Consider the following 19,101-nt stretch of genomic DNA (forward strand, 5'->3'; position numbering starts at 1 on the left):
CTCTCCTCCCCACAGCCGGCCCGCCCGCCCCCGGCCTCGCAGCCGCCGCCTCCCTAGCTCCCTCAGCGCGCGGAGCGCGGCCCAGCGGCCGGGGCGGAGGCCCGGGGGCGACGCGGCGCCGAGGGGCGGGGGCGGGCTTCTGAGCGCCGGGCGGCCCGGGTCCGCGGCCGGTCGGTGCGCGGCGGGCGGGCGGCGGGCGCCGGTCTATATGGCGGCGGCTCTGTCCGGCCTGGCTGTCCGCCTTTCGCGCTCGGCCGCCGCCCGCTCCTATGGGGTCTTCTGCAAGGGGCTGACTCGCACGCTGCTCATCTTCTTCGACCTGGCCTGGCGGCTGCGCATCAACTTCCCGTACCTTTACATCGTGGCTTCGATGATGCTCAACGTCCGCCTGCAGGTGAGTGACCTTCCCCGAGCGCCTGTCAGCCCAGCGCGGCCCGGCCCACCCCGCCCCGGGACGGCAAGGATGCTGACAGGAGCTGCCCAGCTGGACGCTCAGTGTATGCCAGGCGACGAGCATGTTTCCTGCAGCCCCACGGGAGGAAAACCCGCTGAGGTTATTGTTGTCTCCGTTCTGCAAACGAGACTGGGGGCGGGGTGGAGCGGCGTGACCCGGGGCCGAGGACCTACAGCTGGGGCGTGGGGGTGGGGGGGTCCGCGGGGATGGTGGATGCTGGCACCGCTGGAAAGGCCGTGAAGAGGAAATTTTGCGCGCCCCCCGCCCCCCGTTATAAGTGGTTGGGTTTTGGTTGACTTTGCTAGTTCCCGAACTTTACAAATGTTCAAAAAATTATTTTGGAAACTTAAAACGGGTCAGTGTTTTGATAGAGGTGTCTTATTTATTCTGGTCGGAGTGAAAGTGGGGTGAGGTTCGTGAAGAGGGGAAAATGAAGTGGAAGAGGTAGAGACGCAAGAGGTTTCAGAGCGTCGACACTGTTCAGGCGTGGAATAGTAGGCGCTCACACACCCAGCACCCTGGAGATCACTGTAAATGACATTTCTGCATCCCTTGAATTACAGATGCCCCTTTCTAGTGGGATGAAAAGTCGTCAGATTGAGAATGTTCCTTTACAAGTGTGTCATAGATGGCCAGATGCTGAGCACCTCTTGGATTACATTTACACATTTTGGAGTGCCTGGCATAGGCTTTGATGGAGGAGGGACATCCATTTGATGGAGCTTGCAGTCTAACAGTACTTGCGTTGCTCCCTGGTGTGCAAAATGAGAAAGTCTGACTGGTAGGATCAGGCATGTTGAGACCATGCAGGTGTTGTCGTTTTTTGGTCCTCTCTGGTTTGGTTGTATCAGAATGGAATTGTCGCTGCCTGGACCTTAACATTTTGGTGTCTATCACTGGTGATGGCAGGCTACTTAAAACCAATTAGTGATCAATATTGTGTGTTAAGGGGATCCCTGGGTGACGCAGGGGTTTGGCGCCTGCCTTTGGCCCAGGGCGCGATCCTGGAGACCCGGGATCGAGTCCCACGTCAGGCTCCCGGTGCATGGATCCTGCTTCTCCCTCTGCCTGTGTCTCTGCCTCTCTCTCTCTCTCTCTCTCTCTCTCTCTCTCTCTCTGACTGTCATAAATAAATAAATAAAATTAAAAAAAAATATTGTGTGTTAAGGTAAGATGAGATGACTCTGCCTATGTCAAGATCCGAATTGGGATGTTTTTACATGAACAAGGGCCTGTGGCACACCTAAGTTACGGTACCAGACTGGAAGAGTGGAAAACGGAAATATCTTTCCAGCAGGTGATATGAATGAGTAAAGGGTACAGGATGTGGGGGTTGGGGTAAACTAGAAAGCTTGTGCTCTAGCCAGTTGCCACTAGCCAATGGTCGGTTGCCAGATACAGTGATTTTGAAGAGAAATTGGAAATACTGATTTTTAGATACCAAATTAACTCAAATTCTAAAAAAGTAAACTTGGCCAAAACAACATGTTAGCAGGCTATATTTGATACACACCCTCCCCGTGCCTCCCCCCTGCCCCCAACTCCTACTTTGGAACGATTTGTTTAGAATTGCGTTAATGTTTTGCAGTCACATGTTGAATTACAAGAACTATAAGAGATAACCTAGTACGTAATGTTGTTAAGAATTATCACGTTTTGAAAAAAAAAATACCACATTTTGTACCATTAAAGAAATCACTTCTGTCACGTGTCCGCTTATCTGCGTATGACTACCCTCTACTCCAAACTACCATGACCACTCACCTGGATCATCTGTTTTGCACTGGGCAGTAGTTTTTTTTGTTTTGTTTTGTTTTTTGTTTTTTTACATAAGTGTCATTTCCCATAAAACAAGAGAGTAAAACTGCTCCTCATTGCACATAGAATGCAATTCACATATTTTTATTCGGCAGATCTGGCTTTTGCCTACCTCTAACTTACTTGAGTTGCGTCTTGTTTACTGTTCTTTCAGTTTCTTTACTCCTGTCTGCACACACCAAACCCCTTTTTGCCCCTGGGCATTTGCACAGGCTGTTCTTTCTTTGAATCTTTGAATGCTGGTACAGTCTCACTTCAGTTCTGATTTCAGAGAGGCCTTGCAATGATCAAAATATCTATATGATCTTGCGCTTCCTCTCATTTCGAGAGTACTGAAGGCTTGCTTGTACTAAGCAATAAGGAATAAAGGACTCCCATTTCTAATATGCTTAGGGTTTCCAAATCTCACAATTGTTTGTAGTTGTTTGAGAATCTCAGGAACTGTTGTTTAAGTACAAATTTTATTACAAGGAATCTGTACTGTAATGATTGAGAGTATATGTATTTAGGAGGAGACAGATTAACTCTATTTGGAGTGGTTTGGGCATTCAGAAGGGCTCAGTACATACCAAGCCTAAAACACCGTGGTGGATGACATGGCATGGATAGTCCAGGTGCAGCTGTAGAGAAGCCCAAGAGCTGAGCTGTAGGAGTGGAGTGTGGGCTTGTCATTCAGTTCAAGGGTGAGATGGGGGCAAGGGAGTCACAAAGTGGCCACCCAGTACGTTGGGGGCGAGCTAAGACCTGTGTGAGTATTTCAGGTTCGATCTCAGGCTTAATCAGGTGTGGTGGCAGTCATTTCACGTGCTGATGGGGAGCGTATGGGAGCAGGGTCTCTCTCTCCTTTACTAGGATAGTTAATCTACTTTAAATGCCCCTGCAGGTTTAGAGTTTCTGTTCATTTGTGGAAAATCACTAATTAAATTAACCTGACTTAAGGGTTTAATTACTCTGGCCTCTTGTAAAGGGAAGTGCTGTGGGAAATAGAATCTGAGAGAGAGGACAGCTATGGGTCGCCGCCTTTTTACTCAGCACACTGTCCCTACCCTCTTCGTGACGGGTGCCATAGTAAAGGATGCTTTGGCCCACATGTTTGCTTAGGGCCCTGCATCATTTGTAGGGTAGTGAGACCTTTCCAGGAGGTTGATACCTCTTTAATATGCAAGATGATTACATGAGAAAATAGGTGCAAAAGGGCTTTGTAAACTGAGGAGCTTTATGATTTTATTTTATTTTTTAAGATTTTATTTATTCATGAGAGACACACAGAGAGGCAGAGACACAGGCAAAGGGAGAAGCAGGCTCCACCCAGGGAGCCCAACGCGGGACTCAATCCTGGGCCACCTGGGCTGCCCTATGATTTTAAAATATAGTTTGCAAGCTTAAGAAAAAAGTTGTTTTGGGGATCCCTGGGTGGCTTAGGGGTTTAGTGCCTGCCTTCGGCCCAGGGCGTGATCCTGGAGTCTCAGGATCAAGTCCTACGTCAGTCTTCCTGCATGGAGCCTACTTCTCCCTCTGCCTGTGTCTCTGCCTCTCTCTCTGTGTGTCTCTCATGAATAAATAAATAAAATCTTTAAAAAAATATATTGTTCACAAGCAAGCCTTAATCTACTGGAGTCCTTAGCATCCTACTTATACAGACTCTGAAACACAGGAGTAGAAAAATGAGAATCTGTAAGAAATACTAAATTAAAATTAGTAAAGGCAAAATGATAGATTATACTGAGAACCTATATAACCATTTATGCTTCCAATTTTTCTGTTATGCCGCCCACGAGAAGAATCCAGTATCTTAGGCCCAGTTCACCTTGATTCTTAAAATTAAAAGAGAAGACCTCAGGGAGCCTGGGTGGCTCAGTCGGTTAAGCATCTGGACTCTTGATTTCAGCTGATGTCATGATCTCAGGATGGTGAGATTGAGCCCTGCACTGGGCATGGAGCCTCTCTCCCTCTGCCCACCCCCACCCCCAAGGAAAAAAAAAAAAAAGAGAAGGCCTCAAAAAAGAGAAAAGACATGGTGAAGGTAGATGTCACACTGAGCAGTGTCTTCCTTGGCATGGATGGTCTGTGCTGACTAGGCCCAGGAAGCTTCCTTTGGTTCCTCCCTCCCTGTGACCCCTCTTTTCCTCGCTTCTGACTGCTCTATCATAGTGTCATTTCTGATAGACTTTTTAAATTCACAGCTCCCTGTTTTATCGTGTTTGCCTATCACTTGAAAATCTATATTCGTTCATTCTAATTGGGTAAAGAGTTCAGTAGTGTAGGTAGGGAGAGCTGGTTGCCATTCTAAATAGAGCAGAAGGGCTTCATTAATTAGGTGGCATTTGAACAAAACCTTAGTGGTGAGGGCTTTAGCCTTGGAGATGGGGAGATGTTTGGGTAAGAAGAGTATCTTGTTCTGTGCAGAGAAGGCCCTATATAGCTGGTGCAAGCCTGGTATTTTCCAGAACAGCAGGAGGCTGGTCCATGAAGAAGGTGGCTGGAGATTTGAACTGGGGGGGTAAGGAGCATTGGAAGAACTTTGGCTTTGACTCTGATTACATGATCTTATATCCAAACAATTTCAAAAAGTAGTAAAGATCCCAAGATCCTAGTTGCAGGGTCACATGAAGCTTGAGATGTGTGTTATTCTGTTGCTTGATTGGGGGAAATTATAGATCATTAAGATAATGTAAAAGCTTATAAGCTTTGTGAAATCTTAGTCAAGCCAAAAGCATCAGCTCAGGAATTTGTTTTATAGGAACAATTGTATAGGGAACAACTATACTTTGAGATGGTAAGTACCAAACATTCAGGAAATATAACAATACTATAGAATCTTTACATTCAAGTGAATGCTTTCATCATGGTTTTTTTTAATAAATTTTGAAAATTTTTCAACCTGTATAAAATTTTATTGTACAGTGAACACCTGTATCCATGAATCAGGTTGTTTTAAGCCTTTTTTTAAAAAAAGATTTTATTTATTCATGAGAGACACAGAGGCAGAGACATAGGCAGAGGGAGAAGCAGACTCCATGCAGGGAACCTGATGCAAGACTTGATCCCAGGACTCCAGGATCACGCCCTGAGCCGATGAAGGCAAGATGCTTAACCGCTGAGCCACCCAGGCATCCCAGGTTGTTTCAAGTCTTACAAAAAGTGGGATCCCTGGGTGGCGCAGCGGTTTGGCGCCTGCCTTTGGCCCAGGGCGCGATCCTGGAGACCCGGGATCGAATCCCACGTCAGGCTCCCGGTGCATGGAGCCTGCTTCTCCCTCTGCCTGTGTCTCTGCCTCTCTCTCTCTCTCTCTGTGTGACTATCATAAAAAAAAAAAAAAAGTCTTACAAAAAGTCCTATAGTGGGCCAAGCAGATATTAAAGTGTGCATGTTAGATCTCTATGTACTAATGTTAAAAGATACCAACCATATATAAAGTGAAGAAAAGGTTAAAAACTATTTTTTCATAAATGTGTTTGTTGGTACCCGGGGAGAGTGCTGCTGAGTCAGGAGAGAGCGTAGGCCTTGCTTCTCAAATGATCTGTAGAGAAGGGCCAGTGGTTCTTTACTTCCACAGACAGGGCAGCTTATAAACAACGCACATTTATTTCTTACAGTTCTGGAGTCTGGGAAGTCCAAGATCAAGACACCAGCAGAGCCAAGCCCTTGTGAGAGTTCTGATTCCTAGCTGGTGCCTTCTTGCTTGTCCTCTCATAGTCGAAGAGGCTTGGGATTTCTGTGGGCCACTTTTTAAGAACGCTAATCCCATTTATGAAGGCTCTACTCTCAAGACCTACACACTTCCCAGAGGCTTCAACCTCCTAAGACCACCATATTTAGGTTAGGGTTTCAGCATATGAATTTTGGGGGGACACACATTCAGACCATAGCACCTTCTGATGATTTTATAAGGGCCAATAAAAATGAATTGCGGGATCCCTGGGTGGCGCAGCGGTTTGGCTCCTGCCTTTGGCCCAGGGCGCGATCCTGGAGACCCAGGATCGAATCCCACGTTGGGCTCCCGGTGCATGGAGCCTGCTTCTCCCTCTGCTTGTGTCTCTGCCTCTCTCTCTCTCTCTCTCTCTATCATAAATAAATAAAAATTAAAAAAAAAAATGAATTGCTTTCACGTGGAAAAGTGCAGCGTCTGTTTGAGATTCTCTCTCCCTCTCCCCCTCCCTCCATTCATAGGCTTGTGAGTGCTCCTCCTCTCTCAGAAATAAATCTTTGGAGGGGGATACCTAGGTGCCTCTGCAATTTAGTGCCTACCTTCAGCCCAAGGCGTGGGCTTGGCTGGGATCCCTGGGATCGAGTCCCGTATCAGGCTCCCTGCACGGAGCCTGCTTCTGTCTCTGCCTCTCTCTCTATGTGTGTCTCAAATAAATAAATAAAATATTTTAAAAAATAAATCTTTAGGGGGAAAAGACACAAGCTCTCCTAACTGAGCCAGCCAATCGCCCCCCGCTGAGTTTCTGTTCTTACATGATCACAGTAACCAACTGGGGGGACAGGGGAAACACGGGATGGTGGCTCCTACCTTCATAAGGACTTTGGCTTGTACTCTTGAGTAAAGTGGGAAATATTTCACTAAGATGGGACTTAGGGGCAGCCCAGGTGACTCAATGGTTTAGCACCACCTTTGGCCCAGGGCCTGATCCTGGAGACCCGGGATCGAGTCCCACGTCGGGCTACATGCATGGAGCCTGCTTCTCCCTCTGCCTGTGTCTCTGCCCCTCTCTCTGTGTCTCATTAATAAATAAAATCTTTTTTAAAAAAATAAGATGGAACTTAATGTGATTTACTTTTTTAAAGGATTTTTTTTAAAGTTTTGTTGGAATATTCAAATGTACCCCAAAATAGAGTAGTATAATAAACTCATACACACACACATATATACACACACATCTATGTCTCCATCACCCCTTTTCAGTAAGGATCAACTCTTTGTTAATCTTGTTTTATCTATTTCCTCAAGCCTACACCATCTTCATCTCCTCACCCCACACTGGATTTCTTTTTTTTTTTAAATCTCAGCCAGAATGGATTACTTTTTTGTTGTTACTTTTTTGTTGTTACTTTTGCTTTGAAATGATTCAACTTAGAGAAAAGTTGCAAAAATTGTACAGAGAGTTCCCATAGACCCTTCACCCGCCTTCTGTTGGAGGCTAACTGTACCATAGCACAGCTGAAAACTAAGAGATGAGCATCAGTTCCATACATTTGGATTTCACCGGTTTTTCCCACTGTGATTTTTCTCTTTCAGGACCTGGCACTACTAGATGACACATCTCCAATCTGTGACACTTCCTTAGCCTCTTCTTTTATATCTGTCAGTTGGACATTCAGGCTGTTCTCACTTTTTGGCTACTATGAGTAATGCTGCCAGGAACATTCACATATAGGGTTTGTGTTTGGGCATGTTTTCATTTCTCTTAGATATTACCTAGGAGTGGAATTGCTGGCTCCTAGGGTAATCCTATGTTTAACCATTTCAATAGGATCACTCTTTCTTCACTTCAGAATTGAGGGGAGAAGCAGGGAGATACTCAGGAATTCAGGAGGGAGGAAATCGTGGTGGCTCCTGATCAAGGTGGCAGCAGGGGTGATACCGGGAGTGGTTGGGATGTGGCTGTATTCTGGTGTTTGAGCCAACACACCTTCCTTAAAGGACATAGTGTCACAGAAAGACTTGTCACATTTCTTTTTTTGTGAACTACCCTTGTTTTTTGCCCTTTTTTCTGTTGTCTTAATTTCTTAGAGCCTTGTATCTGTTAGAGTTTAAAAAGTTTGGGTTTTTGTTTAGTTATTATGTTTTGACTTTGATTATGGGTATAGTTAGTTGACATACTGAAGTTTACTTTTTTTTTTTTAATCTTTCTTTCTCTCTCTACACCCCATATGGGACTTGAACTCTCAACCTTGAGATCAAGAGTGGCATATTCTACTGACTGAGCCAGCCAGGCACCCCCAAAGTTTATTTTTATGTGGTCAAATGTAACAATCTTTTCTGATTTTTGAGTTTGTCCTAGTTAGAAGGCCTTCCCAACTCATAGGCTATGAGGAATTAAACTTATTTTATCTTGGTAAAAACAACATACATACACACACACACACACACAGACACACATATATATGTAGATAATATATATATTATAAATTTTCTATAATATATAAAACAACATATACACACATAGACACATATATGTAGATAATATATATATTAATATAAATTTTCTATAAATTTTCTTTTTTTTTATTTATTTATGATAGAGAGGCAGAGACATAGGCAGAGGGAGAAGCAGGCTCCATGCACCGGGATTCAATCCCGGGTCTCCAGGATCACGCCCTGGGCCAAAGGCAGGCGCCAAACCGCTGCGCCACCCAGGGATCCCTAAATTTTCTATAATAAGTTGCGCTGCCATGAAAACTGTGTGAATAGCTAGTCCTTGAGTGTATGTTAACTAGAAAGTAAGCTTCAAGAAGAAGAGCCCTGTTTGTCCTAACACCAGTGCCTAGAATAGTGCCTGGCCCAGGGCAGGAGCTCAATGAACACTTGCTGATTGAATCTGTAGCAGAAAATCATAGGCGTAAAATCCCGAAGGAAAGGTTATTTGCATTTGTAAATTTTTAATTTAAAAGCCCAATTTGCCCTCCACTGGGGTTCTTGTACCATGTGTTTTCTCCAGTGATGCAGGAGATACCTACCTCTCGGTGCTCCCCATTCACTGGTAGGCCACTGCCCCCTGGGCCTTGGCTTCTACCCCTCCATGGAAACACACGGTCTGCATTGAAGTCACATCCATGTTACCACCCAGTGGTCACTCCCATGTCTTCTGCTTTATAGAACCCCTCAGCCTGCATTTTGTTGTTCATTCCCTAAAACACTCTTGACAATGATAGTTGCTGTTTATGGCCTGTCAGAGAAGATGCTAGGTGCTTTCACACCCTCACAGCATGCAGAGGACAGAGAATTGCCTGAGGCCCCCAATGTCTGAGCTCACCTTTGGCTGTCAAGTTAAAAGAAGGAGGAAACCGGGTGGTGCCTAGCCAGAGCTGCATGACTGGCTTTTTAAGGGCAGATACGATTTGGATGTACTGAAAGATTAGTAACAGGAACTCTGTACTATTAGTGTTTCCTGTGGTTATGATTCAGCTTAATCTGGAGATGATGAGTTGTTCCTCTTTCTCATCCTCTGAGCTGGGGAGCACCATATCTTTTTTTACAGGTTTTTTGTTTTGTTTTTTTTCTTTGTTTTTTTAGATTTTATTTATTCATGAGAGACACACAGAGGCAGAGACATAGGCAGAGGGAGAAGCAGGCTCTTCACAGGGAGCCTGATATGGGACTCGATTCCAGGACCCCAGGATCACGAATTGAGCCAAAAGCAGATACTTAGCCACTGAGCCATCCAGGCACCCCTTTTACAGTTTTTTTTTTTTTTTCTATTAAGTAATGTCTACACTCAACATGGAGCTTGAACTCACGACCCTGAGATCAAGAGTTGTGTGCTCTACAGACTGTGCCAACCAGGCATCCCTATGCTGGTAGTAATTTGAGGAATGTGGGCCATCTCCTCAGTCATGCTTTAGTCATGAGCACAGAGATGTTAAATACTGATGTTCATGCCTGGAAGCTCTGGAAGCCAAGAGAGGCTGGGATGGGCCTGGAGCATGTTTGTGAGCCATTGTAAGGTGAGACTCCACAGCAAGCCCATTGTTCTGACCCTGCTCTTTGAGCTGTGTTGTCTTCCCAGCCCCCTTTGGGAATAGCCTTGCCAGCTGGCTTTCAGAAGCATAGAGGCCAGGATATTTTTAGTTTAGAGAGCAGTGGTATCCAGACTGTCAGGTCCCTGAGGCCATTAATAGCTCAGGTTAGAGAAGGTAGGATGACAGCAGTCCAAGAGGGCAGCAGCTGCCTAATTGGGTCAGGCCTATTGTTATGCAGCAGGTCAGCTGCCTCCAGCAGGCAGGGATTTTTGTGGAGGATGATTTTTCATATCTGCACTAGAGATCATGGACACACCTAGATAATCTTGTTTCCCTCTGCACATCACCCCTCTGGTCTTGTGGTTCCATTTTCAACCTTTGTCATCTTTTTTGGGGGGTGGGGGATGTGGGGTGAGGGAGTATATTCAGGAATTTACTCCCAGTACTACACTTTTTTTTTTCCTGGATGATACTCTTGAACTTCAAAACAGACTCCTTTCTTCACTCTGTTGTTTCAGTGTCGGTGGATAAGTTTATTTGCCAGAGTTTATGCTGCTTATTTTGTAGACTTAACACGGGGCGAGGAGGGGGGTGCGCAGAAGATGAGATTTCTAGGGCCAAGGACAGTTAATGATATAATTATGCGTATTGAGTACAATGTAATGTACCTATATATGTATTAGAGTGGGAAGAGTTATAAAAATATTTCACAAAGACAAATACCATATGATTTCACTTAAGTGTGGAATCTAAAAACCAAAACAGATGAACAAACCAAAAAAGAAACCCAAAAATACGGAGAACACACTGATGGGTGCCAGAGGTGGTTGGTGGGAGGATGGGAAAAATGGATGTAGGAGAGTGGAAGGGTATATAGGCTTTCAGTTATGGAATGATAAGTCAAAGGCATGGAAGGGACAGCATAAAGAATACAGTCAGTGGTATCATAATAGTGTCGTATGGCGACAGATGGTAGCTACGCTTGCGGGGAGCAGAGCATAATTTATAGGGTTGAATCATTTTGTTGTACACTTGAAATATTGTCAGCTATACTTCAATAAAAAATATTTCGCTTGTTTAGAAATTATTTGAAAGTTACTGCTGGCTCTCAAAAAATAATGTATATGTCTAGTATTAGAAGTTTTCGTTAACTGGTTGAGGGATCAGAGCCAAAATGTTTTCACTGACCTAAAGTATTTTTGTCAAGAGATTAAATACACAGTTTATTACTGAATTTACTGAAGAACTAGATTTTCAGGACAATGTATTCTAACATTACTAAATACATGATTATATTAATGGTAGCTTAGCTTAAATTTTAACACAATTCTGGAAATTCTTCATCTTTCTGAACTGCTCTAAGTTTTTATACAAGGATGTACTAAAAGTGATTAGAAACTAATTTTCTTGAGAGTTGACCCCTATTAAATGACATGTTTCTCATAATAATTAAAAAAAAAAAAAAAACTGGGCAGCCGGGGTGGCTCAGTGGTTTAGCGCTGCCTTCAGCCCAGGGCCTGATCCTGGAGTCCCGGGATTGAGTCCCACATCGGGCTCCCTGCATTGAGCCTGCTTCGCCCTCTGCCTATGTCTCTGCCTCTCTCTGTGTGTGTTTCTCATTAATAAATCTTAAAAAAAGTTTTTTTAAAAAAACTATGTTAATATGTATTAAAAAACATTTGAGAGGCTCCTGGGTGGCTCAGTTGCTTAAGCATTTGCCTTAAGTCTCAGGGACCTGGGATTGATATATGTATATATATATATATATGTATATGTATATATACACATATATCACACATATATACACATACACAAATAGGTATACACACACATATATATATATGAAAATGCTCCCATTTCAGGAAAATGTTCATTCTTACTGCATTTCAAATTGGTAAAATAAATAGAAGGTTTGAAAGAATGTGCTTTGGAAAGTTAACTTGGAAGAACTATCTAGGGGATCCCTGGATGGCTCAGTGGTTTAGGGCATGATCCTGGAGTCCTGGGATCGAGTCCCGCATCAGGCTTCCTGCATGGAAGGAAATGCCTGTGTCTTTCCCTCTGCCTGTATGTCTCTGCCTCCCTCCCACCCCTGTCTCTCATGAATAAATAAATAAAATCTTTAAAAAAAAAACTGTCTAGAGAATTTGGTTATATTTTTGACTCAGTGAGCTTTGAAGATTTTACTTATTTGAAAGAGAGGAGGAGAGAGAAAGTACATGCACATGAAAGAGCAAGAGTGGGGTGAGGGACAGAGGGAGAAGCAGACTCCCTGTTGAGCAGGGAGTCTGATGTGGTGGGCTCTATCCCAGGGCACTGGGGTCATGACTTGAGCCAAAGGCAGCTGCTTAACTGAGCCACCCAGGCACCCCAACTTGGTAAGCTTTGAAAGTACATTTGATCCTTGAACAACGGTGGGTGTTAGGAGTGCAGACCCCTGTGCAGTTGAAAATCCATGTATAAATTTTGACTCCTGGGCAGCCCTGGTGGTGCAGTGGTTTTAGCACTGCCTGCAGCCCAGGGCGTGATCCTGGAGACCCTGGATCAGGTCCTGTGTCAGGCTCTCTGCATGGAGCCTGCTTCTCCCTCTGCCTGTGTCTCTGCCTCTCATTCTCTCTATGTGTCTCTATGAATAAATAAATAAAATCTTTAAAAAATAAATAAATAAATTTTGACTCCTCAAAAATCTAATTTACCAATAACAGTCAACATATATTTTGTGTCATATGCTGTATTCTTAGAAAAAATAATATAGAAAAAAGAAAGTGTTATTATCAAAAGGAAAAGAAAATACATTTTACGGGATGTACTGTATTTGTTGAAAAAGACATGCATATAAGTGGACCCGTGCAGTTCACAACCATGTGTTCAAGGGTCAGCTGTATTGAATTGTAGCCAGAATCCACACTTAATAAAATAAGATTGCACCTCATAAAAGTTCTCATCACAAGAAAAAATTGTAATTATGTGTGGTGATGGATGTCAACTTATGGTGAGTAATCATTTTGTAGTATATACAAATATTGAACCTTTATATTGTACACCTGAAACTAATATAATGTTATGTCAGTTAGATCTCATATTTGTGAGATATAAAATTGCATCTAACATCTGTGTATTGCTTTATACTGTTCAGGTACATTTTTATCAGTTCTGTAGAGTAATGGTCACATTTCTATTGGTAAAAAGTTTTGAGCATGCCCTACAGATATACGGAGATGTATGTTTTTATAAATTGTATCTTGGGCAGCCCCGGTGGCGCAGCGGTTTGGCACCGCCTGCTGCCCGGGGTGTGATCCTGGAGACCCGGGACCGAGTCCCACATCGGGCTCCTTGCATGGAGCCTGCTTCTCCCTCTGCCTGTGTCCCTGCCTCTCTGTGTGTGTGTGTCTCTCATGAATAAATAAAAAAAAATTGTATCTTTTGCTCCACCAAAATACGGTATATATTGTAAAACAGAAAAAGTTAAAAGAGGAATGAAATAAAATGAACTAGACAAAGATGATTTAGTATTCTCTCCCTCCTTGAGGTAGTGTCACCCCAACAACTGCTGGACTAGAAGATCATTTAGAGTTTATCTGGAACTAAGTTGTTTGTGCAAGAAGCACATCTAACCACCCTCTTTCTGAAGCACTCAATGCTGTTGGCATCTGTGACATGGAGTTTCCTGAGGTGCTCTGAGTCTTCTCCTTGGTGGCTAGGGAGCCCTCGCTACATCTTGGAGATCCTGGCCTTCTGTACCCCACTGTCTTCTTTTTATCCACCTTTCCAAAGCTGGTAACTTCAGAATCTAGGTCCCCAACTCTGACATCACTCTTTGAGCTAACAACTTTACTCATAATCAAAATGCATGCCCAGTTCCCGCAGCCAAACTCTCTGTGTCCCTATCTGAGTCTTTTGACATCCCTCCAGACCTGCTGCTCCTCTCCGTTCTCTGTTAATGATGCCTTTGCTACCCAGAAGTGACAGCCACCTTTCTAACCTGTTGGCCACCAACTGGAAAAATACTTTGTCTCTCCTCTTCTTTCCTGTACCATTGTAATAGCCTCCTCATTGGAAATGTGCTTCCTTTCCCATCTAGCCACCACACTACAGCCAGGTAATTAATCCAAAGGGCAGACCTGGCCAAACAGCCCTTGGTGGCTCTGCATCGCCGCGGATGTCATCACACTCCTCAAGCTGCAGCCACTGCCTCTCATTAGCCCTGGTTGGCTTCCTGGCCCCCCATCCCTTCACTCACTTTGCTTCTGTGTCAGCTTCCAGTAATTCTTGTTTTTCTCTTTCAGTATAGTCTCAATTTTTTAAAAAATGTAATACGTATACACTCACCTAGCTTGGAGTCTCTGAGCTCCCCTAGTTAGAGAAACTGCAGCTTCCTGACCCCCATCTCTCTGTCCCCGCAGCCAGGCCTCAGCTACAGCTGGTTCTCCTTGTGCATATTCCTCCGTCTCTGAACTGCATGCTTGTTGCTCCCTGACTCTTCACTCAGGCTTTGTCTGTGTATTACTCTGGAAAATGAGCTCCCAGGCTCCTGTCTCACATCCCACATTTTCAGCCTCCCTTTCTCCCAGCAGAGTTGTGTTTTTTCGTTAGATGTCTCTTCCTTCAGGTGGCCTCTTAGAAAAATTATTAAATAGAGTTTATGCATATCTTTATTTTTATGTTTAATGCTCTGGGATTCTGTTTTTTTTTTTTAATTTAAGATTTTATTTATTTATTTATTTATTTATTTATTTATTTATTTATTTATTTATGAGAGAGAGACAGAGAGGGGGAGAGACACAGGCAGAGAGAGAAGCAGGCTTCATGCAGGGAGCCCAATGTGGGACTCGATCTCAGGACTCCAGGTTCATGCCCCGGGCTGAAGGCAGCTACCCAACCGCTGAGCCACCCAGACATCCCTGGTTGGTTTCTGAAAGAACACGGGTCACCTTTTTTTTTTTTAAAGATTTTATTTGTTTATTCATAGACCCAGAGAGAGAGAGAGAGAGAGAGAGAGGCAGAGACACAGGCAGAGGGAGAGGCAGGCTCCATGCAGTGAGCCTGATGTGGGACTCGATCCCTGGTCTCCAGGATCACACCCCGGGCTGCAGGCGGCGCTAAACCGCTGCGCCATTGGGGCTGCCCTTTTTCTTTTTTCTTTTTTTTTTTAACTCAGTTAATGAAGTAATGAGATGTTAGAATCAGTTTAAGGGAGAATTTAGACAAATCAAGCACACACGTAATCAGGAATGCCAAATGGGTATAAAACTGGTAAAAAAAAAATAAAAATAAAACTGGTCAGTATCACAGGCAATAATCAGTTGCCTAGACAAAATTTTTATTTCTTTGGATGAGAAATCTTTTGCCTTCCTCTCACATTTCCTACAACTCAGAGGGTTGTAAAGCAGCTTGGAGAGAGGGTCAAGGCTCCATAAATTTAGGTAACTCAAGGACTCACTGGACAGCATGCCCAATCAACTTGTGGTTTGTCAACCTCAGGGCCCTTTCACAGCCTTTCCTGACACATCTTCCCCACTGGAGACATAATGATATCAAAGAAAGATTATTCTTGGTCACAGAAAAAGGCTGGTCCCATTAGGGTTCCAAGTACAGTGAGAGTGTTAACCATCTGGTCACCTTGAATTTGCTCTTAAATGACCATTGAAGTCACAAATCAACTTCTGTCCTGAAGTTTTCAACGTAGAATCTCAGACTGGGCTTTCAAAAGCCTCTATTATTTGCTAGTCTGAGAGTGGGGAGCTAAGCCCAAGAACCTTTCTCTAGCATATTTACTTGTACCTATAAATTCGGGTGAATTCTTCCCTTATTAAGGCTCCAGAATTTGCTGAGGTTCCTGATATGGCAGCCAGTGATCTTCCTTATCACCCTGAGGCTGCAGTGTTACATGCCAGGACCCTCCATGCTGGTTTTTCCTGGAAGGGCTTTGTGGGCATTAGATCCATAAATAAAGTTGACCTTGATTCCTTAAAAGTAGCTTGTCATGCTTGAGTCACTGAGAAGCATTCTCAAATAGGACACATCAGGTAGGGCCTTGGTCTGCATGATCAAGTCATCCAGTTACATCGTGATTAAAGAGAGGACAATCAATCCTGATTATTGAACCTACAGAAATAACTAAATAGCTGTGAAACGTACAAACCCTAAGAATGTTCATTTTTCATATTTTTAGGAAACGCTGAATTAATAACGTACTTTTTTTTTTAAGTATGTTCTTTTTGTTGTGATCTCTGATTGGTAGGTTATCATGTTTTCTGTCAAAATGTAGGAATCCTTGGTACCAGAAACTGTTAAAGAGATCTTCATATTTGTTCGGAAATACCTGGTGTGTGTACGCTCTTTTAAGACCCTGTCTTCGTAATAATACCCTAATTTGATTATCTCTTCCAGGTTCATATTGAGATCCATTGAAGGCCTTCTGCTGACCCTCGTGTGGTCAAGTCTCCACATCAGAGAACACACAGCATGAGGGACAGAGTCGGGGCTCTGGACACTTGCCTCGGGAAGGTGAAGGGGGTGGGAGAGGACTCAAACAGGCTGCTGTATGGACTTGGAAGAGCGCAGGGGGAGAGCCCTTGCCTGTCAGGTATACCTTCCTCTTCCTGGATGCATACATCTGTGGTTGATGTGGATGGAAATTCACAAAATGAGGAGTTATCAATGGAAATGAAAAATGCTCTCAGTGAGACCAGCCTCTTGCTCCTCAATGGCAATAAAGTGCTTCCATGTTTGAAAGAATCATTAAGAAGAAATTCAGCTTCCATTGCGGCTCAGAGCAAGACTCTGGATCTGTTCTGTGCTCCTGCAGAAGAGTGTTTGGCTGGGGTGCCCTGTGGTATGAGGGACTGGCTGGGAGGGGGACCAAGAGCAATCAACAGCCACAGAGGATGGTGCCACAAAGGAGAGCCTTGGGGGTCAGGACTACTGTGCTGTCAGAAAAGATTAGAAATGGGGATTTCTGAGGAGGAACCGCCAAGTGCTCTGCCAGAAGGGTCAGGCCTCGAGTTGGAACTGTCTTGCTTGCATTTCGTCCTGTCTACACTGTTGTATGCATGCCCTGAAGTTTTCCTGAATGATGAGACAAAATGTGTTTTCCTTGGCCATTTAGAGCCTGTGTTTTCAGAGCAAACAGTAGAAAACAAGAAAATGCTTTCAAGTATAAAAAGTACCTCAAACCATCTGCAGGTAACACTGGGGTTACTAGCTCTACCAGCTTTTGAAGTAGCAAATCCATTATGCCATAGTTAAGGCACAAGCAGAACAATAAAAATAGTGAGATTAATTTTAAAAGTTGTCTTACAATGATTGCTTTCACACTGAGTCTGGATGCCAACAGGGCAGCCATGAAGTTCCTGCTTCAGTTTGTATGATCAGATGAACTCATGGGAAGTTGGTTGATATAAGAGATTTTTGAACATGTTTTATCATGTGCTTGAAAGACATTCAATATTGGGATACCTTTTCAATAACATTAATACATCCTATATAAATGTCAGGTTACAATGTAAAGATTTAACAAAATTCTTTATGTATCTTCAGCATTCATTCTAAAGGGCTACTGTCCCAGATACTGTCTCCTTAGACTGTCTGATCATCAGGTGGAAGTGCCTGTTTATGTACAAGTCCCCTCCTCCCTACTTGCTCTCAGCCCTGCTGATGTGATTGTGAGCTGCCACCATTTCTGCATTCTGTAGAATTTCGGTCAGCAGCAAAATTTGATTTTTGTCATATCCCTTTCCTTCCCCCTTGAAACTCAGTTTAAATGGAGTCCTTATGGTGAAAGTTGAAATATTCAATGTCCTTTTAGTGTAATCCTTTCTCAAACACGGAGCCCTAGCCCTGTCACCTGAAATAAAACAAGCTTGAGACCATCTGCTGTAGCTCAGGTAGGGGGAGACAGACCTCATATTTCCCCTGTAGAATGTTTCCAGTTTCCAGGAGCGGAGGTATCTCTTACACTAGCCTTTTTTCTGAGGTAACCCCTCTGGTTGTTGAGAATTCCAATCAAGGTCACCTCAGAGCATGAGTTTTTAAGGAGTCCTAAAGTAAGACAGCCATTTTCGGGGTTACTCATTGCCTCTCTCCATTTGTGTCCTAAATTACTCTGCCGTGTGCTATTTTAGTGTTTTGGGAAAATGAAAAATAAAATGTGTTATTTAGCATAATAAGTGTCTTATTTTCTGTGTGTAGTCTTGATTCACCTTGTCATTTATTAGTGCTGTCTTCCTCTTACTGAAAGTCTTTTAGCACCAGTCCAAGTAGGCTGCTCACTTAGAAGACCAGAAGCAGAGCTTGAAAGACAATCTGCGAAGCCAGGTCAGAACTCTACTCTCACTTTCCTCCCAGGACATAGTGAGAATGTGTTGTGATCCTCTGGGGTGGTGCTCACTGTGATAGCGGCCAGTGTAAAGGACACTGTCCGGGTTGGGGGTGGGTGGGGGTGAAAGCCCTGCTTAGTGGACCCTCTGGGGTCATGATGGATGATGTGAGGACAACAGAGAAGTGTTTTCTTGTCAAGCCATCCCCTCCTCCTTTTTTTTTTTTTCTTTTTTAAACTAAGTCTGTTCCTTTGGGATAGAACTCTGGGATCCATCGACTGTTTTATTTTGTAAACTGCAAGTACATAAATTTCAACCAGTTGCAAAGAACAAATACAGAATTCTCTATTTAGTATCAGATGCTAAATAATTTAAAAAAAAATAAATTTAGAATGTCTTCACATGGTCATATTAAAATAAGCTTTTTTTTTCTGAATGTCACTTTGGGGGAATGCTCGCGTTAGCAACTTTTTTTCTTTGATTTTTTAATACACATATACTTGACCAAAATTTTTCCTTTTGACCCTGTGTCCAGTTCCTGTTTGAAGACAATCTCCTATGGAAAGTTCTAGAGTGGAGAAATGATATAAATTCACTAAAGTTTCTTAAAAAAAAAAAAAAAGTTTTTTTTTTTTTTTTTTTAAGATTTTATTTATTCATGAGAGACACAGAGAGAGAGAGGCGGAGAAGCAGGCTCCGTGCAGGGAGCCCAACGTGGGACTCAATCCCAGGTCTCCAGGATCACACCCTGGGCTGATGGTGGCACTAAACTGCTGAGCCACTCGGGCTGGCCTAAGGTTTCATGACTTTATAAAATAAGGCCTT

General features: G+C 43.5%; 2 protein-coding genes across 2 annotated transcripts in view; both read left to right on the plus strand.

The window, feature by feature from the left end:
• Positions 1 to 17,240, plus strand: LOC129519638 (small integral membrane protein 10-like protein 2A). Its single transcript, XM_055340354.1, has 2 exons — positions 1 to 394; positions 16,349 to 17,240. Exons 1-2 carry the CDS (start codon positions 209 to 211, stop codon positions 16,367 to 16,369), a joined length of 207 nt encoding a protein of 68 aa, XP_055196329.1. The 5' UTR covers positions 1 to 208; the 3' UTR covers positions 16,370 to 17,240.
• FAM220A (family with sequence similarity 220 member A) overlaps positions 16,424 to 19,101 on the plus strand; it is an 18,492-nt gene continuing 15,814 nt past the window's right edge. The window contains 1 exon segment of the mRNA XM_055340706.1: positions 16,424 to 16,793. Coding sequence (XP_055196681.1) covers positions 16,424 to 16,793 — 370 coding nt within the window.

The sequence above is a fragment of the Nyctereutes procyonoides genome, unplaced genomic scaffold (assembly GCF_905146905.1).
Source record: "Nyctereutes procyonoides isolate TBG_1078 unplaced genomic scaffold, NYPRO_anot_genome, whole genome shotgun sequence".
In the NCBI taxonomy this organism is placed as follows: Eukaryota; Metazoa; Chordata; class Mammalia; order Carnivora; family Canidae; genus Nyctereutes; species Nyctereutes procyonoides.